At 33.0% G+C, this 17723-nt stretch overlaps 2 protein-coding genes across 2 annotated transcripts; both read left to right on the top strand.

The window, feature by feature from the left end:
• The first annotated feature begins 10954 nt into the window (after positions 1 to 10954).
• LOC110727703 lies at positions 10955 to 12406 on the top strand. The gene has a single exon (XM_021907284.1). It carries the CDS (start codon positions 10955 to 10957, stop codon positions 12404 to 12406), a length of 1452 nt encoding a protein of 483 aa, XP_021762976.1.
• Positions 12407 to 12612: 206 nt separating this feature from the next.
• Positions 12613 to 13478, top strand: LOC110727702. The gene is made up of 2 exons (XM_021907282.1): positions 12613 to 12795; positions 12855 to 13478. The coding sequence occupies exons 1-2, from the start codon at positions 12613 to 12615 to the stop codon at positions 13476 to 13478; spliced, it is 807 nt and encodes a 268-aa protein (XP_021762974.1).
• The last annotated feature ends 4245 nt before the right edge of the window (positions 13479 to 17723 follow it).

Genomic DNA, 17723 nt, shown 5'->3' with positions numbered 1-17723 from the left:
AATTGAGGTTGCGTGGGGTGGTAGGCTAAACGGGCTAGGCGAATTGAGGGTGCGTGGTGGCTGGAGGGAAGTGGGGAAGGTGGTTAGGAAGGAGGGTGGGGCTGGTTTTTGGTGGGTTTGGTTGAATTGGGTGTTTGGTGTGGTGGTTAGGGTATAGATTCGTAGGGGGTTTTGGTGGTTGGGGAGGTTGCAGCAAGGGGTGGGGGGGGAGATCGCCGGAATCCGACGACCCCGATGGTGGGGCTGGTTGGGGTTGGGGGAAGTTGCCGGGGAGTGTGGGAGTGGCTGGGGTGGTGCGGGGGCTAGGGAGGTGGCTGGTGGTGTTTTTTTTTTTGTTTGTTTTTTAATGATTAAAAAAATAATTGACCAATTAACGACTGACACGTGCCACAAACTTACAAAAAACGGTTATCAACAGGTAATGGATCTGTTGGAGAAGGTGGGGGGGCAAAGGTTGGATTTTTGTGAGATTAAACGAAGGTTAGATTTTTATTGTCAGACCGGCCAAAGGTTGGATTTTTAGATACCATTTTTCCTAATTAAATGTCATGTACTTATGTGATAAATTAACTGATAATCTTCATTATCTAATTCTATGTCAATTGCGGAGTATTATTCTAATTGAATACATAAACTACAGATCGGAGTAACTAATCATCTTCAATGCAACTGTACTTATGCAAGTTGATACATTTGTTTATATAAATAAATAATAATTACTTAGGGTATGTTCTCATCGACTGACTCAGCTGAACTATGGGCTCAGGGGTTACTCTTGAATAAGTTGATATAGGCGTCAAGAACGGTCCACTTCGTTGTTGTTGTTCCTCTTATGTGTGGGGTTTATGGCACGAATGCTACCCCTAGCCCATGTAATTGATCCGCCATGGGGGTGTTCAACATCCCGCCTGGCTCGAGAATTAAACAACGGAATTAAATATTGTAGGACTTTAGAATTTGGGATGCGTTAATATATATTATTTGTGACTTTTATTTCAAAAGTATATATTGCACTTTCTTAGCAAATGTGGAACATATTATCTAATGATTAATGAACTTTATACCATAGTAAATATATTTGCGAAGTAGCTAGTTACATGATCAAACAAATAGAAAAATTAATTGTAACGAAATTTCAAAACAAGTACTTAATTGCACGATTACAAGTACATACTAGTATACTACTACGAATTAATTTTGATAGTACTAAGCAAATAAATTTACTTCTAGCTAGATGCATTATTACAAATACTAGGACTTAAATTTGGAAATATGAATTTTTTTTCTTCACCGTACTTCATTTTCCGTCCTATCATAACAACTGGTCAGCATCGACGATGGTAGAGACATCAACCATACCCATCAACTCGTACATAAACCATGGTAGATCATCATCAAAGGTAACATTTTCTCGAAGGTACTTGGAAACCTTGGCACTCACGTAACTCAAAACACCGTGACTCACGTAAGCCGGAAGATCATCCTTCTTACAATTAATTAGGGCATTTGCAAGGTAACCTTCAATCATATCGGACTTCTGTGGTGTAATGACAAACATAGCCCTATAATACTTGTTGGTTGGTTCCGTCCACAAGATATTATGGTCTTGTTGGTAAATGGACTCTGGATCATTGCAATGTTGGTGGATCTCAAGCTTATGGTGAAAGAAAAGGGAGACTCCGATCTCATGACTATCAATTTTCGACGAGTAGGGTAATCGTTCAATGGGTTCAAGGGTTATGGAACAAACTTTGTAATTGTTATCAAAAGAGTTCAATATTGAAGGTTGATGATGGTGTTCCATTGTTCAATTGGTTTAATTCTTGATGACTATGGAGATGAAATTAAAGGTTAAGTTTATTTTTGGTTTTGTAGGTAAGAGATTGTAATATAATTGTTCGGTTGAAGGTTAGCTAGATTTTAACAAACGTAACAATTTATGAATTAATGAGAAGTGTTTGAGTTATTGGGAAATTTATTGGGGATTTTAGGGTTGTATTGGTTTGTTCATTGCACAAGTTAAAGTGTCCAAGAAAGATTTTGTTAACTAAAGTAAGTATACGAGTGATATAAAGATTTTCCGTAGTATCTTTTTATTTCTGTTTTCAAAACAAAATCTTATTTTAATACATATGTTTTTCTTGAAAGATTTTTTTTTATAATAAAGTAAAGTTATTTTTACAGCATATTTTATCTTCACTATTATTACATTATACCCTTAAGTGTTACGGAGTCTATTGAACTACTATATCTGATCTTTAACAAATAGATATATTGTCAATATTTTTTTTTTTTTTACAAAATCTTTAAGCATAAGTAAGTAAAATTATTCCTTTCGTGTCAAGCAATATGGAAATATCTAATCTCTGATCTAAAAATAAACTTTTTTAATTAGTTTAATTTTTGGAAAGATGTACATATATCCCTAACGGCTAGATAAAAAAAGCTAAAAGTGACAAAAATGCATGAAATTATACGAGTATTACATTTTCTCAACCTATCTATATTACATTTTATACCAAATTAGAGTCTATTCTCTTCAGATTATTTTCTGTTCAGTTTAGTTCAATTCAGTTTAGCTCCAATAAGTTTAGTTCATTTCAGTTCTTAATATTCTTCTCTTATAAAATATGCACTTCAGTTCAATTCAGCTCCAATAAGTTCAGTTCAGTTCAGCTCACCTCAGTTTAGTCAATCAAAATAGGCTCTTAGAATAATATAATATTAAATGTATAATATATAGCTCTAAAGACTTCATATGAGATAAGCTAAAATACGATCCCTCAACTTTGCCATTAGTTACACATTTGGTCCATTATCTTTCAAATGAGGCAAATTAGTCCCTCTACCACCCTTACCTCACCATTTATGGAGGAGGAACTTCTGAGTCAGCAAAGTTTAGGAATTTCTGCTGCCAACTAAGCCAAAGTTCAGGGACTAGCAAAGTTTAGGGACTGGGAGTGATATCTGACTAAGCAAAGTTTAGGGACTAAGAGTAATGACTAAGCAAAAGTTTACGGCCTTTACAATTAATGTTGAAGGATTTTAGTACAACCAAATTAAAATTAAGCTGTTACCCTTTGTGCTCTTTGGATGGATAATTGATTAGCATTATCTAATTAAATAATGACAATATTAACATATCTGACAATAAAAACAATGGACAATATTAGAATACAAATAATTATATCATTTGCAAATAAAAGATAAATAAATATCATATATGAATTATAAGTTAAAAATGTTATAAAAATAAAATTTGATTTACATAAACAAATTGATATATTCACACATAAAAATTCTTCTTAATAAAAGCATCTAATAAATTGACACACTTCTTTCAATTGCACTAGATGCTCAATTGGGTCTCCCAATCAATCATTGGGAAGTCGTGCATAACAAGAACATCTTGACATGAGAAGAATGGGTTAGCTAATTATTAAAAGAAAGGCGCAATAAAAAAAAAGGTACACAGTTCATTATAGTCTTTTATAAAATAATAAATATGAATTTTAATTATTTTTTACATTTAAATGTAAATAAAAAATGCTTTTATATCTTTCAAAAAAAAAAAAAAAAAAAAAAAAGCTTATATGTATATTTTCAATTGAATTTGATATGATTTTTAAAAATATCTTAACTATATTCTTATAGTTTGATATAATATGTTTTTCGAAAATAAAATGTCTTTGCCTAATTATTAACCCTTAGGGCCGGTTCACATTTACTGAAGTGAGTTGAAATGAACTGAACTGGACTGATTGAAGCTAAACTAAACTGCGATGAACTTAATAGAGCTTAAATGAATATTTTATGAGAGAAGGAAATAAGGAGCTAAACTGAACTGATTGTTGCTGAACTGAACTGAAATTAAGCTGAAGTGAACAGGCCCTTAATATCAACATAGTCCAAGCATTATAAAATTCATTAAAATATGGGTAATTCCCTAAACTTTCCCTTGCAATTATGAGCTCTGCCACATAAACGAACTTGGTCCCTTAACTTTCGATAGTGTAATAACTTATGCCTAGTTACTCAACATCAGAAGGTCCCTAAACTTTCTTTAAAATATTATTTTTATTTTTTGCCACATGGGCACTTTGGTCCCTACACTTTGACGACTCATCTTCTTTCCACCAGAAAAAGTAAGTTATGGGTGCTTGAGGGATCAATTTGCTTCATTTGAAAGATGAGGCGCCAAAATGCTACAAATACTAAAGTTGAGGGACAATGTTTTAGCTTAACACTACTTCATATACATCATCACCCTATTTTATTGGAGATCGATATGTACAAGATTTTTTTTATTTTTTATATTTTATTTTTTAAGGCAACTGCATATATGCATGTACATTAAACCAAGTTACTATTTTAAACGTTAAAAAGAAAACCTCAAGTTATTAGACTTACCAAATTGACGACCCTAGCATTATTTTACGGAATTAAACACAAAATGCCAAAAAAAACGAAAAAAAAAAATTATTCTCTTGTTAGATATCAAATACTTTATGTTGATGGGGAACTTTCTTTATAAATCTAATCTTTATCTAAAAAAAAAGAAATAATTTGACATAAAAACAAATGTAAATTATCTAAACTTATCTGAACTGATCTGATCTTATCTGAAATTATCTAAACTTATTTAAGTGCTAAAAATCAGGTAAATCAGGTAAAAAATGAAAGAATAATTCTACGCATTTAAGAGAGTATAGTAACTCCTCTTTTTTCATTTAACCTACGTACGTTAAGATAACCCCATTTGCTCATCATCATGACCCCTATTACTTAATTAATTACCTTATATTGTATATGATTATGTGAAGCGGTCGTTTTTTGGACGTTAAGATAACCACATACAACACTTACCTGATTTTACCTGATTTTTACTATTACGTAGCGTTCTATTTACCTAATTTTTACTTATCTGAATTTATCTGAACTGATCAGATCTTATCTGAAATTATCTAAATTTATTAGCCCTTCAAAAACTTTTGTATACACCCGGTTTACAATAATATTTGTGTACATCAGGCAGTATAAGTGTAACTTTTAGCTAATTTTAGGGTAACTTTTTGCCTTTTTTTAGGTAATTTTAAACATAATACACTTTTTTATATAAATACACAGCAAGAAAAGTTTTATAAAGGTAATTTAATTACATTCAATCACTTATATTTGATTTTTAGTCATTCAATCACCAATAAAGCGTAGATAGTTTTTATTTGTATTGGGTTTTATGCCTATTGGGGTAACTTTTATTCATTTCAGGGGTAACTTTTGGTCACTTTAGACTATCTTTATAATGGATGTACAATAATTATTGTACACCCGATTTTTTAAAAAGTTTGTGTTAGCCCTTATTAGAAACTATTTTAGTTATAAATTATACTGGATAGCCCTAATTAATCTTATCACAACTTATTTTTCATGAACTTATCTTATCTGAACTTATTAACCTTTATCTGAACTAATCTAAAATTATTAAACCTGAAATAAGTGGAAATAAGGTGAACAGAACAGGACCTAACTCGAATGAACAAATGGGGTTACTTATTTCTAAATCAATTGATTTTACTCGTATAATGAATGTGGGTTATCTTTATGGATAACATGGGGTTATTTTTACTCCCTCCATCCGTTTTTAAACACTTGCTCCATTTCTCTTGGACACGCATGTCGATACTAATCTTTGATCACTAATATCTTTAATTATCAATAAGTATAAATTCTAACAACTGAAAATTAATAATCTATTTATTGATATGATTCCAACAAGTACCATAAGACTATATTTTTTCCTATGTATAAATCACAAACATTAGTCAAAGTAGAACAAATGAATAGTGCAAAAAATAGAAATGGAGCAAGTATTTAAAAACTGAGGGAGTATGAAAAAATGAGGTTACTATACATTTAAATGTAAATAATTACTCTTATAAACCAATGTAAACACACCGTGTGGCTAACCACATACAAGACTTACCCTTAGTCCTTTGAGTGCTAAACCTACATCTCAAGATAGGGCCGGCCTTCCCATCAAATGGTCTAATCGCTGCACACTTGCTGTAAACTCCACAAATACTCGGAACAACACGCAATCGCTGCACACTCGCCGTAAACTCCACAAATACTCGGTACAACACACAAACGCATCCGGACCGAAGTCAAGAGCGCATACTAACCCTTGGCTACAAGGATTTGAAGTTCCGCATCGAGAAACTCTCTGGTTGCACCCCTGCCCTAATGCCAACCCTGCAAAATTACACCACTAATTTAATATAATGAAAATTTAAGAGTAAATATATTTATCAAATTAGTTGAAATTGACAATTACCAATTAGTATTAGGTACTCCTGGAGTACCTAGTATTGTACTCTATGGCCCAGCCCAATCTAATAAATGGGATAAAAACCCAGTTAATGAAATTAAAGCATATAAGGCTAAATTTGACAAAATAACAACTTAGGAAAAGCAAATAACATGAAACTAACTCCATATACTTGTAAAGGTGGATGAAAAAATATCAAATCATTTCATTTCTTCTCCACTATCTTCACTTTCTCTCTCCATTTGAACTAGTCCTGCAAATTTCTTGTCCATTAAATCAGCAAGATCATGTCCAAAAACAACATAAATTATCGAAATGCATATCAAGGGAAGTAAGTATTTGTTTAATTATTTAAAAAGTATTTTGCAATTGTACAATTATAACATGAAATTTGCAATTAAGACAAGCAAGTATGGAAAACCAATTAAATGATAATGAAAAACTAGATGAAATTGTATATTTAAAAACAAAAATTATAGATAAGTTCTTGTTATTTTGATCAATTTTGTTTCTAGGCTTATGTTATTCAGCATTGTATATTATGTTATTTTGATTGTGAAGTCGGATCTATATTTCTAAAATGTGTTTTAATTTGTTACTGTCATTCTTTAAAATGATTTTATTTTGCTCAATATATAATGTTATTCTACTTGAAATCTAATGTTATTTTGGGTTGATCATCATGTGTTGTTTTAGTCTTTGAAAGTAGATTTGTTTTGACGGAATTATTTAACGCTCTTCTAAAACATAATTTTTTAATTTTGTTTCATAATTTAAATTATATATTTTGTTTTAAGCGTAATGTTATTTTATTTTTATCACGTGTTATTTTAACGAAATCCTAACTTTGTGTTGTTTTGTTATTTTAATGTATCCTTTATTATTCTACTTAACCTTTGAGTTAAGTTGTTATTTTTTTTAATATCTTATGTTATTTTCAATAGAAGTTTAAGTTATTCAGTTATCAAGTTATGTGTTATTTTAGGTCGAACTTTGAGTTACTTCATACACAAATTGATGTTATTCTATTTAAAGTCTATTGTTATTTTGTTTTAAACATGTGATATATTCAAATAAATCGTATCTTCTGTTATTCTATTTTAAATTAGTGACGTTTTTAATTTTCAGAAATTACAATTGGAATAAAAAATTGATTGGATTCACAAAAATTAAAAGAAAATAGAGGAAAAAAAGAATAGCATGAAGAAAAAGAGGAAAACAAGGGAGAAGAAATTCACAGAAATTGAAAGAAAATACAGGAAACAAAGTATAGCGGAAGAAAAAGGGGAAAACAGAGAAGAAGGAAGGGATAACAGAACGATGTCGTTTGACCCTAGAGTATCATGCTCACGATACTCCAGGAGTAGGGTAGATATTGCGCATTATCTCTATTAATTATATAATTTAAGCTAAGCAATCAACTGCGTGGTTAGACAAATAATGCATCCACCACCCTTTCTTTTATACTGATTTCGATGATTAATTCAACTCTTTCTATGATGATAAGATTATAACTCAAAATTATTTAGCTTCAATTGATAATATAGAAATCGTGTTTTCCTAATCTTCTTATATTCTAATCAAGGTCAATTTGTTGGTCTACTTAAAAAGTACGAAGTACTTAATTATCATAATTGCAAGTGGACACTAACATATCTGAATTATTTTCAACGCATAAGTCTAATACAAAGTATATTAAATTAATTATTGATTTTGTTTACTAGAGAATCAGACCTTACTTTTACTCAATTGAAATTATGTTTAATTTCATAAGTGAGACGTACAATCTTTAAATTATGATGAAAACTAAACATTGTGCGTTTGTGCATTGGAGTCTTCATTGTCCAAAATTTGGTATCCATCATAAAAAAAATTAAGTGATTATCACATTATCACATTGATTATTGATATTAATTGGACTTTTTTCTAAACATATAGTACCAATTAATAATGCACTCTTATGTACAACTAAGAGTTAAAGATCTTTTAAGGATTATTTCAACACATTGTAGTGCAATTCATTTGGTTTTCTAATTTAGAATGAATATGCCCTAAATAGGTTCACATAGAGCCTTATCGGGTTAGAGATACCCTTTATTTCTTAATTTGATTATGAGAGCCGACTCAACACCTTGCCATGAGCCGTGAGGGTACACATTGAAACAAAGAGCTGATTTTCATTAGCGGTGGTTTGTTGTGACTTGTGAGAGTTAACAACTCATAAGGGATTGCAATTCGGCGCTAAGGGTGTCCATTTGATATTGGGTTTGGATTTAGGTCAGGTTCGATCCAATAATCCGAAATAAAATTTGGTTTTAAACTTTCAAATCCAATCCGATCCAAATTTCTCATCAAATACAATCCAAATTAGAATAAAATTATTTGGATTTGATTCGAAAATCATAATCAAAATACGTTGCAAATTTTAAGAGCCTAGTGTGATTATAAAAATAAAAGGCCAAGTCTTCAAAACATAATTTTACATGATTAAAACAAGTATGGAAAATATATAGTTTTACATGATTAACATTAATGTGATTAAAAACTTAGTTTTACAAGATTAATATAAATCATCTTTATTTGTGAAATCATTGTTTCATTTTTTTGGTTATTTCAGCTTTTTTGGATCCAAACAAGGTCAATCAGATTCCATCTAAAAATCCGATTTTTTACAAAATTTAAATTAATCCGATGCGAATTAATTTGGTTTGAATTGGAATGGATTCGATTTTAATCCAAATAATAATAGACAACCCTACTTGGTGCTCTTCATCAAGAAATGACTAGACTAGACATAATTCCATAACAAATAAGTTCATTGTATAAAATCACCTCCAATATTATTCCAAACAACATTTACGACATAAGTACCGACATATACGCATGTACTCATATAAGAGTAACATATGCAGGTAATTTACAATGATACTAGTACAACTCTTTCTTTCAAAAAAAAAAAAAGTACAACAACATAATCACAAGAAAGTAAAAATGCACAACATGGAAGAAACGTAAAATTCATCGCTTATAACATAAATTCAAATGGAGATGCTAGCAAGCTAAGATTGCCAAGCTAATCAAACAAGCCCGCCTCAATCCTTTGCCTCTGAGCCAGTGTTGAACACGCCCATGCTCAAGCGGGCGATCTGATCACATATTCACATCTACGGTGATCTAGTTATTGCAATCGTACCACAAACCCCAGACATGAGTGGAACAACAGTAATACGTAGACGGAGGCTCAATCCCTCCAAGATTATACGAACAAACTAATCCATCACAACAGTCGCTATTATGATTGCATTGATAACCTCTCAAGGTGCAGTCCCCTGATACCATACTATCTGCAAAATAGCAACCAACACTAATTAATTAGGGTTCATTTTTGCATCACTATGGCCTTGTTTGGCAAATGGTTGTTGGCGGTTGGTTGTTGGCTGGTTCACTTGGCTTGTTTGACCAGCTGGAATGTTTGGCTGTTTATAATGGCTTTTGAATTGACTGTTTAAGCTGGCTATTTATAAAAGTGTTTGGTAAATTAATTGTTGGTTGTTAGCTGTTTATTAGATAATTTGTGGGCCAACAAGCCAAAAGCCAATAAAAAAGCTACTCAAAACAACTTTGTCATTTTGGCTTAAAAGTCAGCTCTTTCGCTGACTAAAAAACCAATTACCAAACACACTTTTTGGCAGTTTGACCACCTAAAAAAGCCAAAAGCCAAAAGCTAACCACCTTTTTCTCGTTTCCTTTTTTGGTTTTTTGAAAACTGATAATAAAAATGTAAAAACACCTTTTTTTTGTTTCCTTTTTTGGTTTTTTGAAAACTGATAATAAAAATGTAAAAACACCTTTTTCTTGTTTCCTTTTTTGGTTTTTTGTTTTCAAAAAAATTGAAAACTAAAAACAGAAAACAATATCAAACAAGCCGTAGTTAACATTATTTTTAACAATATACTAGCTATATTTTACATGATTATTATGAGATTAATACTTCGATCCAGTATATAACTAACCTGATGCCATTAGGATTAACAGGAATCCTAGGATAATTGGCTTCAGATATTTGATTGAATGAGATGCGGCCATTCAATTCTCTTGATTATCAACTGATTACTAGCAAATATAATCTGCCCTTCTTTGGAGGATACTTTACTTAATTAGTAAATGGATCGAATGAATTACTTGGTTGGATAATGCATTAACATCTCCACCATTTATACAATGTCTATGTATGTTATGGTCAGTCAAGTTATTATTGTTTAAGCTAAGCATGCAACTTGCGAAGTATAACTATATTATCATGAATTTATACAATAATCGAACATTAATGACGACGTTAATTACACCAACAGATTGGTCAATTGTGAATAAGCCCAGTATTCTTATACGTTGCTCATAATGGTACTCCATATTAATAAAAATAAATAAAAATGAAAACTCAAGTTATTGATGATTATGGAGTATTCATTATTAATGCACTGTGCTAAGGCATACAATTATTATTTTTTATTTTTTCGATGCAATCCAGGAAATTGTCATTAAACTAAAAGAGTAGCAAAATTAGGGAGGTTTATTTTACCATCCTTAAGCTTGTGCAATGTGGTGTACAAGATTATTTCCAAAGTAATGGCTAACTGCCTCAAGACTATTTTGCCCTCTTTGATCTCTCACCACCAAAGTGCCTTTGTCCCCGGCCGCTTGATCACGGACAATGCAATTATTGCCTTTGAAATATTCCATGCTATGAAAAGAAAAGGGGAGGGTCGAAGAGGTACTATGGCGCTTAAGCTCGATATGAGTAAGGCGTATGACCGTGTTGAGTGGTCTTTTCTGGAACAGGTTATGTACAAGTTCGGATTTGCGGAGGGGTGGGTGCGGAGAATTATGGACTGTTTATGCTCGGTGTCCTACTCTTTTAAGTGGAATGGCAAGGTGTCGGGGTGTGTCTCTCCTGCTCGTGGTCTCCGGCAAGGGGACCCCATCTCCCCCTACCTCTTTCTCATGTGTGCCGAGGCTTTCTCTTCGTTGCTTGTGAAGGCGGCTAATGATAATTTGATTAGTGGTGCGAGGGTGTGTAGAGGAGCTCCGAAAATTTCTCACATATTTTTTGCGGACGATAGTATCCTCTTTGCTAGAGCGACTACCGAGGAGTGCTCCAAAATTGTTTCCATTATTTCAACTTATGAGCGTGCTTCGGGCCAATTGATTAACTTTGACAAGTCGGAGGTCTCCTTTAGCAAGAATGTTAGGGCCGATCGTAGATACGAGATTATTAGTTTGCTCCGGGTCAAGCAAGTTTCGAGACACGAGAAGTACCTTGGTCTTCCCACTATCATTGGCCGATCGAAGAAAGCTGTTTTCTCATGTTTGAAAGAGAGAGAGTGGAAAAAATTACAAGGGTGGAAAGAGAGACTTTTGTCTCAAGCCGGTAAGGAGATTCTAATTAAAGCGGTGGCCCAGGCAATTCCGGTGTATATGATGGGTTTATTTCGAATTCCGGACTGTGTTCTTAACGAAATTAACAGTATGATCGCCAAGTTTTGGTGGGGTTCGAGGGGCTCCGAGCGCAAAATTCATTGGGTGAGTTGGAAAAAATTATGCCTCCCGAAACAACTTGGTGGCATGGGTTTTAGGGATTTGGGGACTTTCAATCAAGCCCTTTTGGCCAAGCAAGGGTGGCGCCTCCTCAACGACTCTAAGTCTCTTGTCTATAGTGTTTTAAAAGCGAGATATTTTAAGAACGGGGAGTTTATTTCGGCGCCTAGAGGATATGATCCTAGTTTTGTTTGGCGCAGCATTTGGGGAGCTAAGTCTCTGCTTGTTGATGGATTGAGATGGAGGGTGGGTGATGGGCGTAGGATAAATGTATGGGAGGAGGGCTGGCTTCCAACTGAGAACACTGCTCGTGCCCCTTCTCCGAATATTGACAGCCCTGACGATTTGATGGTGGCTGATTTAATCGATCATGATCAGGGTTGTTGGGATGTAATAGCTCTTAACCAACACCTTACTGCTCGTGATGCTGCTCTGGCCCAAGGAATTCCTCTGAGTTGCAGATCTATTAGTGACTCTATGTAGTGGTGGCCTTCGAAAGACGGGTGTTACTCAACCAAGTCGGGCTATTGGTTGGGTCAATTAGGCGTTCATAATGATGTGGGGGTATTATTGGGCTGCATGACTCCGAGGGTTGGAAGGCTGTGTAGAATATTGATGGACCGCCTAAGCTTAAAAATTTCTTGTGGAGGGCGTGCTCTGTGTCTCTGGCTTCAGTTGATAGACTTGCTATGCGCCATGTCCGGAATGATGGTGTTTGCCCTCTTTGTAGACGTGAGGATGAAAGTATAATTCATGCTATCTTTGATTGCCCCAATGTTAAAGGAATTTGGGACTGCTCGCCTTTCGCTAATTTGTTGCTTGATGCGCCTGTCTCTTCCTATTTGCTGCGCTTTGTGTGGGTTAAATCGAAGGTTAGTTCTGACGAATTTTTATTGTTTGCCTCGCTTTCTTGGGCTGCTTGGGCGTATAGAAACCTCTATACATCTTTGAGGAACCGTGGAAAAATCGGGATATTGGGGCTATGGGTTTTGTTCGTTTGGTTCGTGACTACAAGAAATACTCTTGTTTGGTGGGCAATACGGTGCGTGCTGGGGGTTCGCCCTCCCGTTCTGTTTGGGCTCTTCCGGCTGAGGGACGTATCCGTATCAATTCCGATGCTGCTATGCTCCCTGGTGAGGTTGCAGGGCTGGGATCTGTGCTGCGTGATGAGACGGGTAAGATTGTAGCTGTGGGTGTGTGTAGAATGGCTGGTGTTGTGGATGTGCAACTGGCTGAATCTTTTGCTGTCAGGATGGGATTGTTTATTGCCCGTAAGCTTGAGCTGAAGTTGATCGAGGTCGAGTGTGATGCTCTATCTGTTGTGAATGCGATCAACTCGAATAATGTGGGTTTTGGCCCTTTGGATCTGCTGTATGATGATATTCGTTATCTTAGTAAATTGTTTGATTTCTTTTCTTGTAATCATGTGAAAAGGGGGGGAAATTGTGTGGCTCATTTGGCTGCTAGGCTAGAGGTTGATGTTGGTGTTGAACTGCTGTATGTTGACTCTTTTCCGCAAGGTATTTCTACCTTGGCGGAGCTTGATCTTCTTTAAATTCTAATCCGTGCTTGCTGAGCGCTTTCTTTCAAAAAAAAAGGAGGTTTATTGTACAATTATTTTTAAAATCATAATGTATAGAGTATATTTATTCGGTTAAATTTAAATTGCAATAATAATATGACTTTGAATTTTGTACTTCTCTTAAAATTGGGGGAAATTTTCAAATTAAATTACATATTCTTGTTAATTATTTCACGAATTGAAATTTTTCCCAATTTTAAGTGGAGTTCAATATAAGAGAATGAAAAAATGAGAGAGAAAGAAAGAAAAAGAGGGAAATAGGGTGGGAAAGTAGTTAGTGGGCCTCGTATGACGTCACACTTCACTTCATAGCCTATTTTATTTCCTTTTAATTTTTTGATTCAGAATTTTCATAACGATCTTATTTTTGAAATATAGTAACTCTATTTTTTTATTTTTTTTATTTTTTTTACTTTTCTATTAGTTACATCTCTCCACCTGGCCGCATGATCCCCGTATTAACCTTTTTTTTCCGGCTATTTCACCAAATCCCACTGAGTACTTTAAAAAATCACCAAATGTCATCGGATTTTTCAAAATTCACCAAATGTCACGGACAAACAATATATTGTCATGGCGTGCCATTAATGAGCTATGGCCGTTAGATATCTGTTATTGTAATTTTTAATTCACCAAATGCCACCGACTACTTTTGATTTTTCATGATATGCCATTACTTATACTTCCTCCATTATTTTTTTATTGCACCATGATTTCACACTTCCCAATACGTTATTTTAGCTATTAATTATCTTCAATTTTACCTTTGTAAAAATTATAAAAAATTGATATTTGAAAGTAAATTTCGAGACGTATCTAATGAGATCCCACATGACTATGTTTTTCCTATTGGATAAATCACAAATGATGGTCAAAGAAGATTAGGTGAATAGTGTAAAAGTCCTTATGGTGCAGTAAAAGAAAAACTGAGGAAGTTTAAATTATTACACAATATACCTCAGACCTAATGAGTTATAACGGCTAGTTAATTTCACCTTTTTTGATTTTTTTAAAGGGTAAACTAGCCGTTATACCCAATTTGTTGTGTAAATTTGATACTTAGAGCACACATATTAAGTAGCCCTCTATTTGCATAATCATGAGTATTGCCCGCTACAAAAACTCTTTTGTGACGAATTTAATTGTGCCCATTACAATTGAGGTTTTTTCTACTAGTACACCAACAAAAATTCTCAATTCTGTTTTTAAATTAGGTGTACAGATGTGTGTAGCGGTTGTGACCATAATGTTGAAGTGAACTATTGTAATTGCAATTAAATTGAATAAAGTGGGAAATTGAACATTCATTTAAGCATAATTGCTTACTGTTTAAATCATGTGCTGGAAAAATTGTTTTCCCATTTACATCAAAATGCCCAAAATATAACAGAGAATTTGTCCATAAAAAATATACCAAAAAATATACCACACTGTTTTTTGGGGATTTTGTGTTCAAACAAGGGTCACAAAGACAGCAAACAAAATTAACGGAAAATTCTTTGAGGCGTGAATGGGATCACTTTCCCAAAAGTAATTTCGACCCTATACTGTACAACCGAGTATCACGGACTCAGGAGATACAACAAAGGCCAATTGCAAACAAGTAGGATGATTACAAAAATGTAAATAAGCTTTGTGATTGGTGATGATAATTCCTTTAAAGAAACCTTGTAAACAAGAGAACGAAAAAAATAGAGAAGTTACTATTTTATCTTTCATTCTCCAACTCCCATCATATATATAGTATATAATTATAGAGCAAAACCCATCAACTTAACCGTCAAAATCAAGCAGCGTTAAACCCAGAAATTAGAGCTGATCAAAACTAGCTCGGCTTGATTTTGGGCAGGTTTTGGGAAGCATTTTCTGGCTTGAAATTGGGTTGGGCCCGACCCAAATTATATATATTTTTTGGTCGAGCTTGGGAACGCTTTTTTATGTTGGGGATCAGAACTTTCTTTATTAAAGGCAATCTTTATCCATTAAAAAAAAAAAAAAATAATTTGAAGTTAAAAGATAAAAAATTTCCTTATTTTAACCCATCAAAATTAAGGCACTGCTTTAACAATTCTTGTAGTGCAAGAATAATAAATCAAAGAATAATAAATCACCTCTATAAATATAAGGTTTAAACTCATATTTTCTTATGTCGTCAAAACCTAATCTAGCCAAAAAAAAAAAAAAAAAAAAAAAAAAAAAAAAAATTATTTACGTGAGTCAAACGAGTAGCTTCATCGAAAACCGATACTCATGAGATTCGTGTCTCTCTTCTCTTTCGCCATTGGCGTGAGATCTGCCTAAGTAATCCAGAGTGCCTTGCTCAAGAAGACCGCTACATCTTGTGGAAGGAGCCATTTAGCAACAAAATTTTCGAGGTAGCTTTTGTCATTAAACCCGAAAATCCTAATATGGTTGAATGCTACATGACTAATGCCCTAAGAACTTGTAAGAAGAATCTGCCTATTTACGTGAGTCCCGGTGTTTTGAGTTTTGTAATTGCAAAGGTTTCGCAATGCCTCCGAGAGAATGTCGTCTTTGATAAAGATCTTCAAGGGTTCCGGTTCGAGTTGGCGGGTGTTGTTGATGTATCTACCGTACTCGATGTTGGTCGTGATATATATGACGAGGGAATGGTGAATATGATAGCTGTCTAGGTCTTTAGGGGTTTAGTTAAGAAATAAGTAAAATTTAATTAATTAAAACCTAGTACTTGTTAATTTGCTATTATTCTTGTATGTTGTTGCAAATGTTAAAGATGATTTCAAGTTTATAAATTCGATTATTTTTTTAATTACACAAATTATTATATATGTTGCATTTTTGTACCCATTAATAATCGATATTAACTTATTAAGTTTTGTAACTTAATTGACATGTGAGTTAGTTACTCTATTTTCATTATTGTCTTCATCGTTTGTAACTTTGCAAATTGAGATTCTTATTTTTGAGTATTATATCTTTGATTTAAATCAAAATATTGTTATATTGCATATCATATACGTAGTACATACAATAAAATAGAGTGGTGGTGAAGCATTTAATTAACAAAAGTTTAATACTCCATTTATGGTCTAATTACTTTAAGTTTCAACAAAAAAAAAAAGTAATTTTTAACATCATATTATTTGTCTTCGATCATTTTTTTTTTTTTTTGAGAACTCGATCAATATTATATTCTACAGAGTATATTGTTTAAAATAAAACATCTGATCTCTAGCTACTCTAACAAATACAGAGTACTTATTTTTTTGTTGATATATTTTGGTGATAATTCTTGGACATAATCCTTTCTTAACTAAGGCAAGTTTCTTTGAAAAACTAAGGAAAGTTCATTATTACATTGTATTTTATCCTCAGTATCATTTATTTCCTTATCTAGGTATTAAGCAAATAAGCAAGAGGGAAAGTTACTGATATTTTTTTGTTGATATTTTTCTACTGTATTAAGAAAATAAGCAAGATAGAATGATATATTGCATCAATAATTAGGCAAGCCTTTTTATTTGTTGCACCAAGTGCCCATGTCATCAATCATACGATGCATATGACTCAAAGAGGGTAATAAACAAACCGTTCTTAATATATATATATATGATCAAGAATAATGATACGGATTTATGTTTATCATTCTTGCATTGTTTGTAGGAACAAATGTAGTACTTGTGCTTATATAATGTAAAAGCTGTATTTTTCTTTATCAATTTGATTATTATTTTTTAATAAATATGGAGTTCTGTTATCATTATTCTTGTTTGTAAGAACAAAATTTAGTACTTGTGATATATTAATGTTCATAGTCTTCATACTGTATTTTTTTTTTTTTATCAATTTGACTTTTTTTTTATAATAAATATTGCAATGTTTATATATATTTATTGCATTAATCACTTTATTAACTTGATACTTCCTCCGTTTCATATTATTAGTCTTATAATCTTTTGACTATTAAAGATGAGAGGTAAATATAGTTATATTATATCTAGTTTAACTTGTGGTAGGTGTTAGTGAGTATATTATAAACGTTTTATTTTATTATTTTCTCTAGTGTGAAATTAAAAATATTTGCGACCAACGGTACAATTTCTGTAAATATACCTATTGATGATCAAGATGGGCTTGTCCTAGTCGGGTTTTAGACATAAAATCAGATTTGAAATCATGCTTGGCTTTAGGGCCGTCAAACGGGTTGTGTCGTGTCGGTTTCATGATCATGTCAAC

Source organism: Chenopodium quinoa, unplaced genomic scaffold (assembly GCF_001683475.1).
Source record: "Chenopodium quinoa cultivar QQ74 unplaced genomic scaffold, ASM168347v1, whole genome shotgun sequence".
NCBI lineage: Eukaryota > Viridiplantae > Streptophyta > Magnoliopsida > Caryophyllales > Amaranthaceae > Chenopodium > Chenopodium quinoa.
This window is presented reverse-complemented; position numbering and strand designations above follow the sequence as displayed.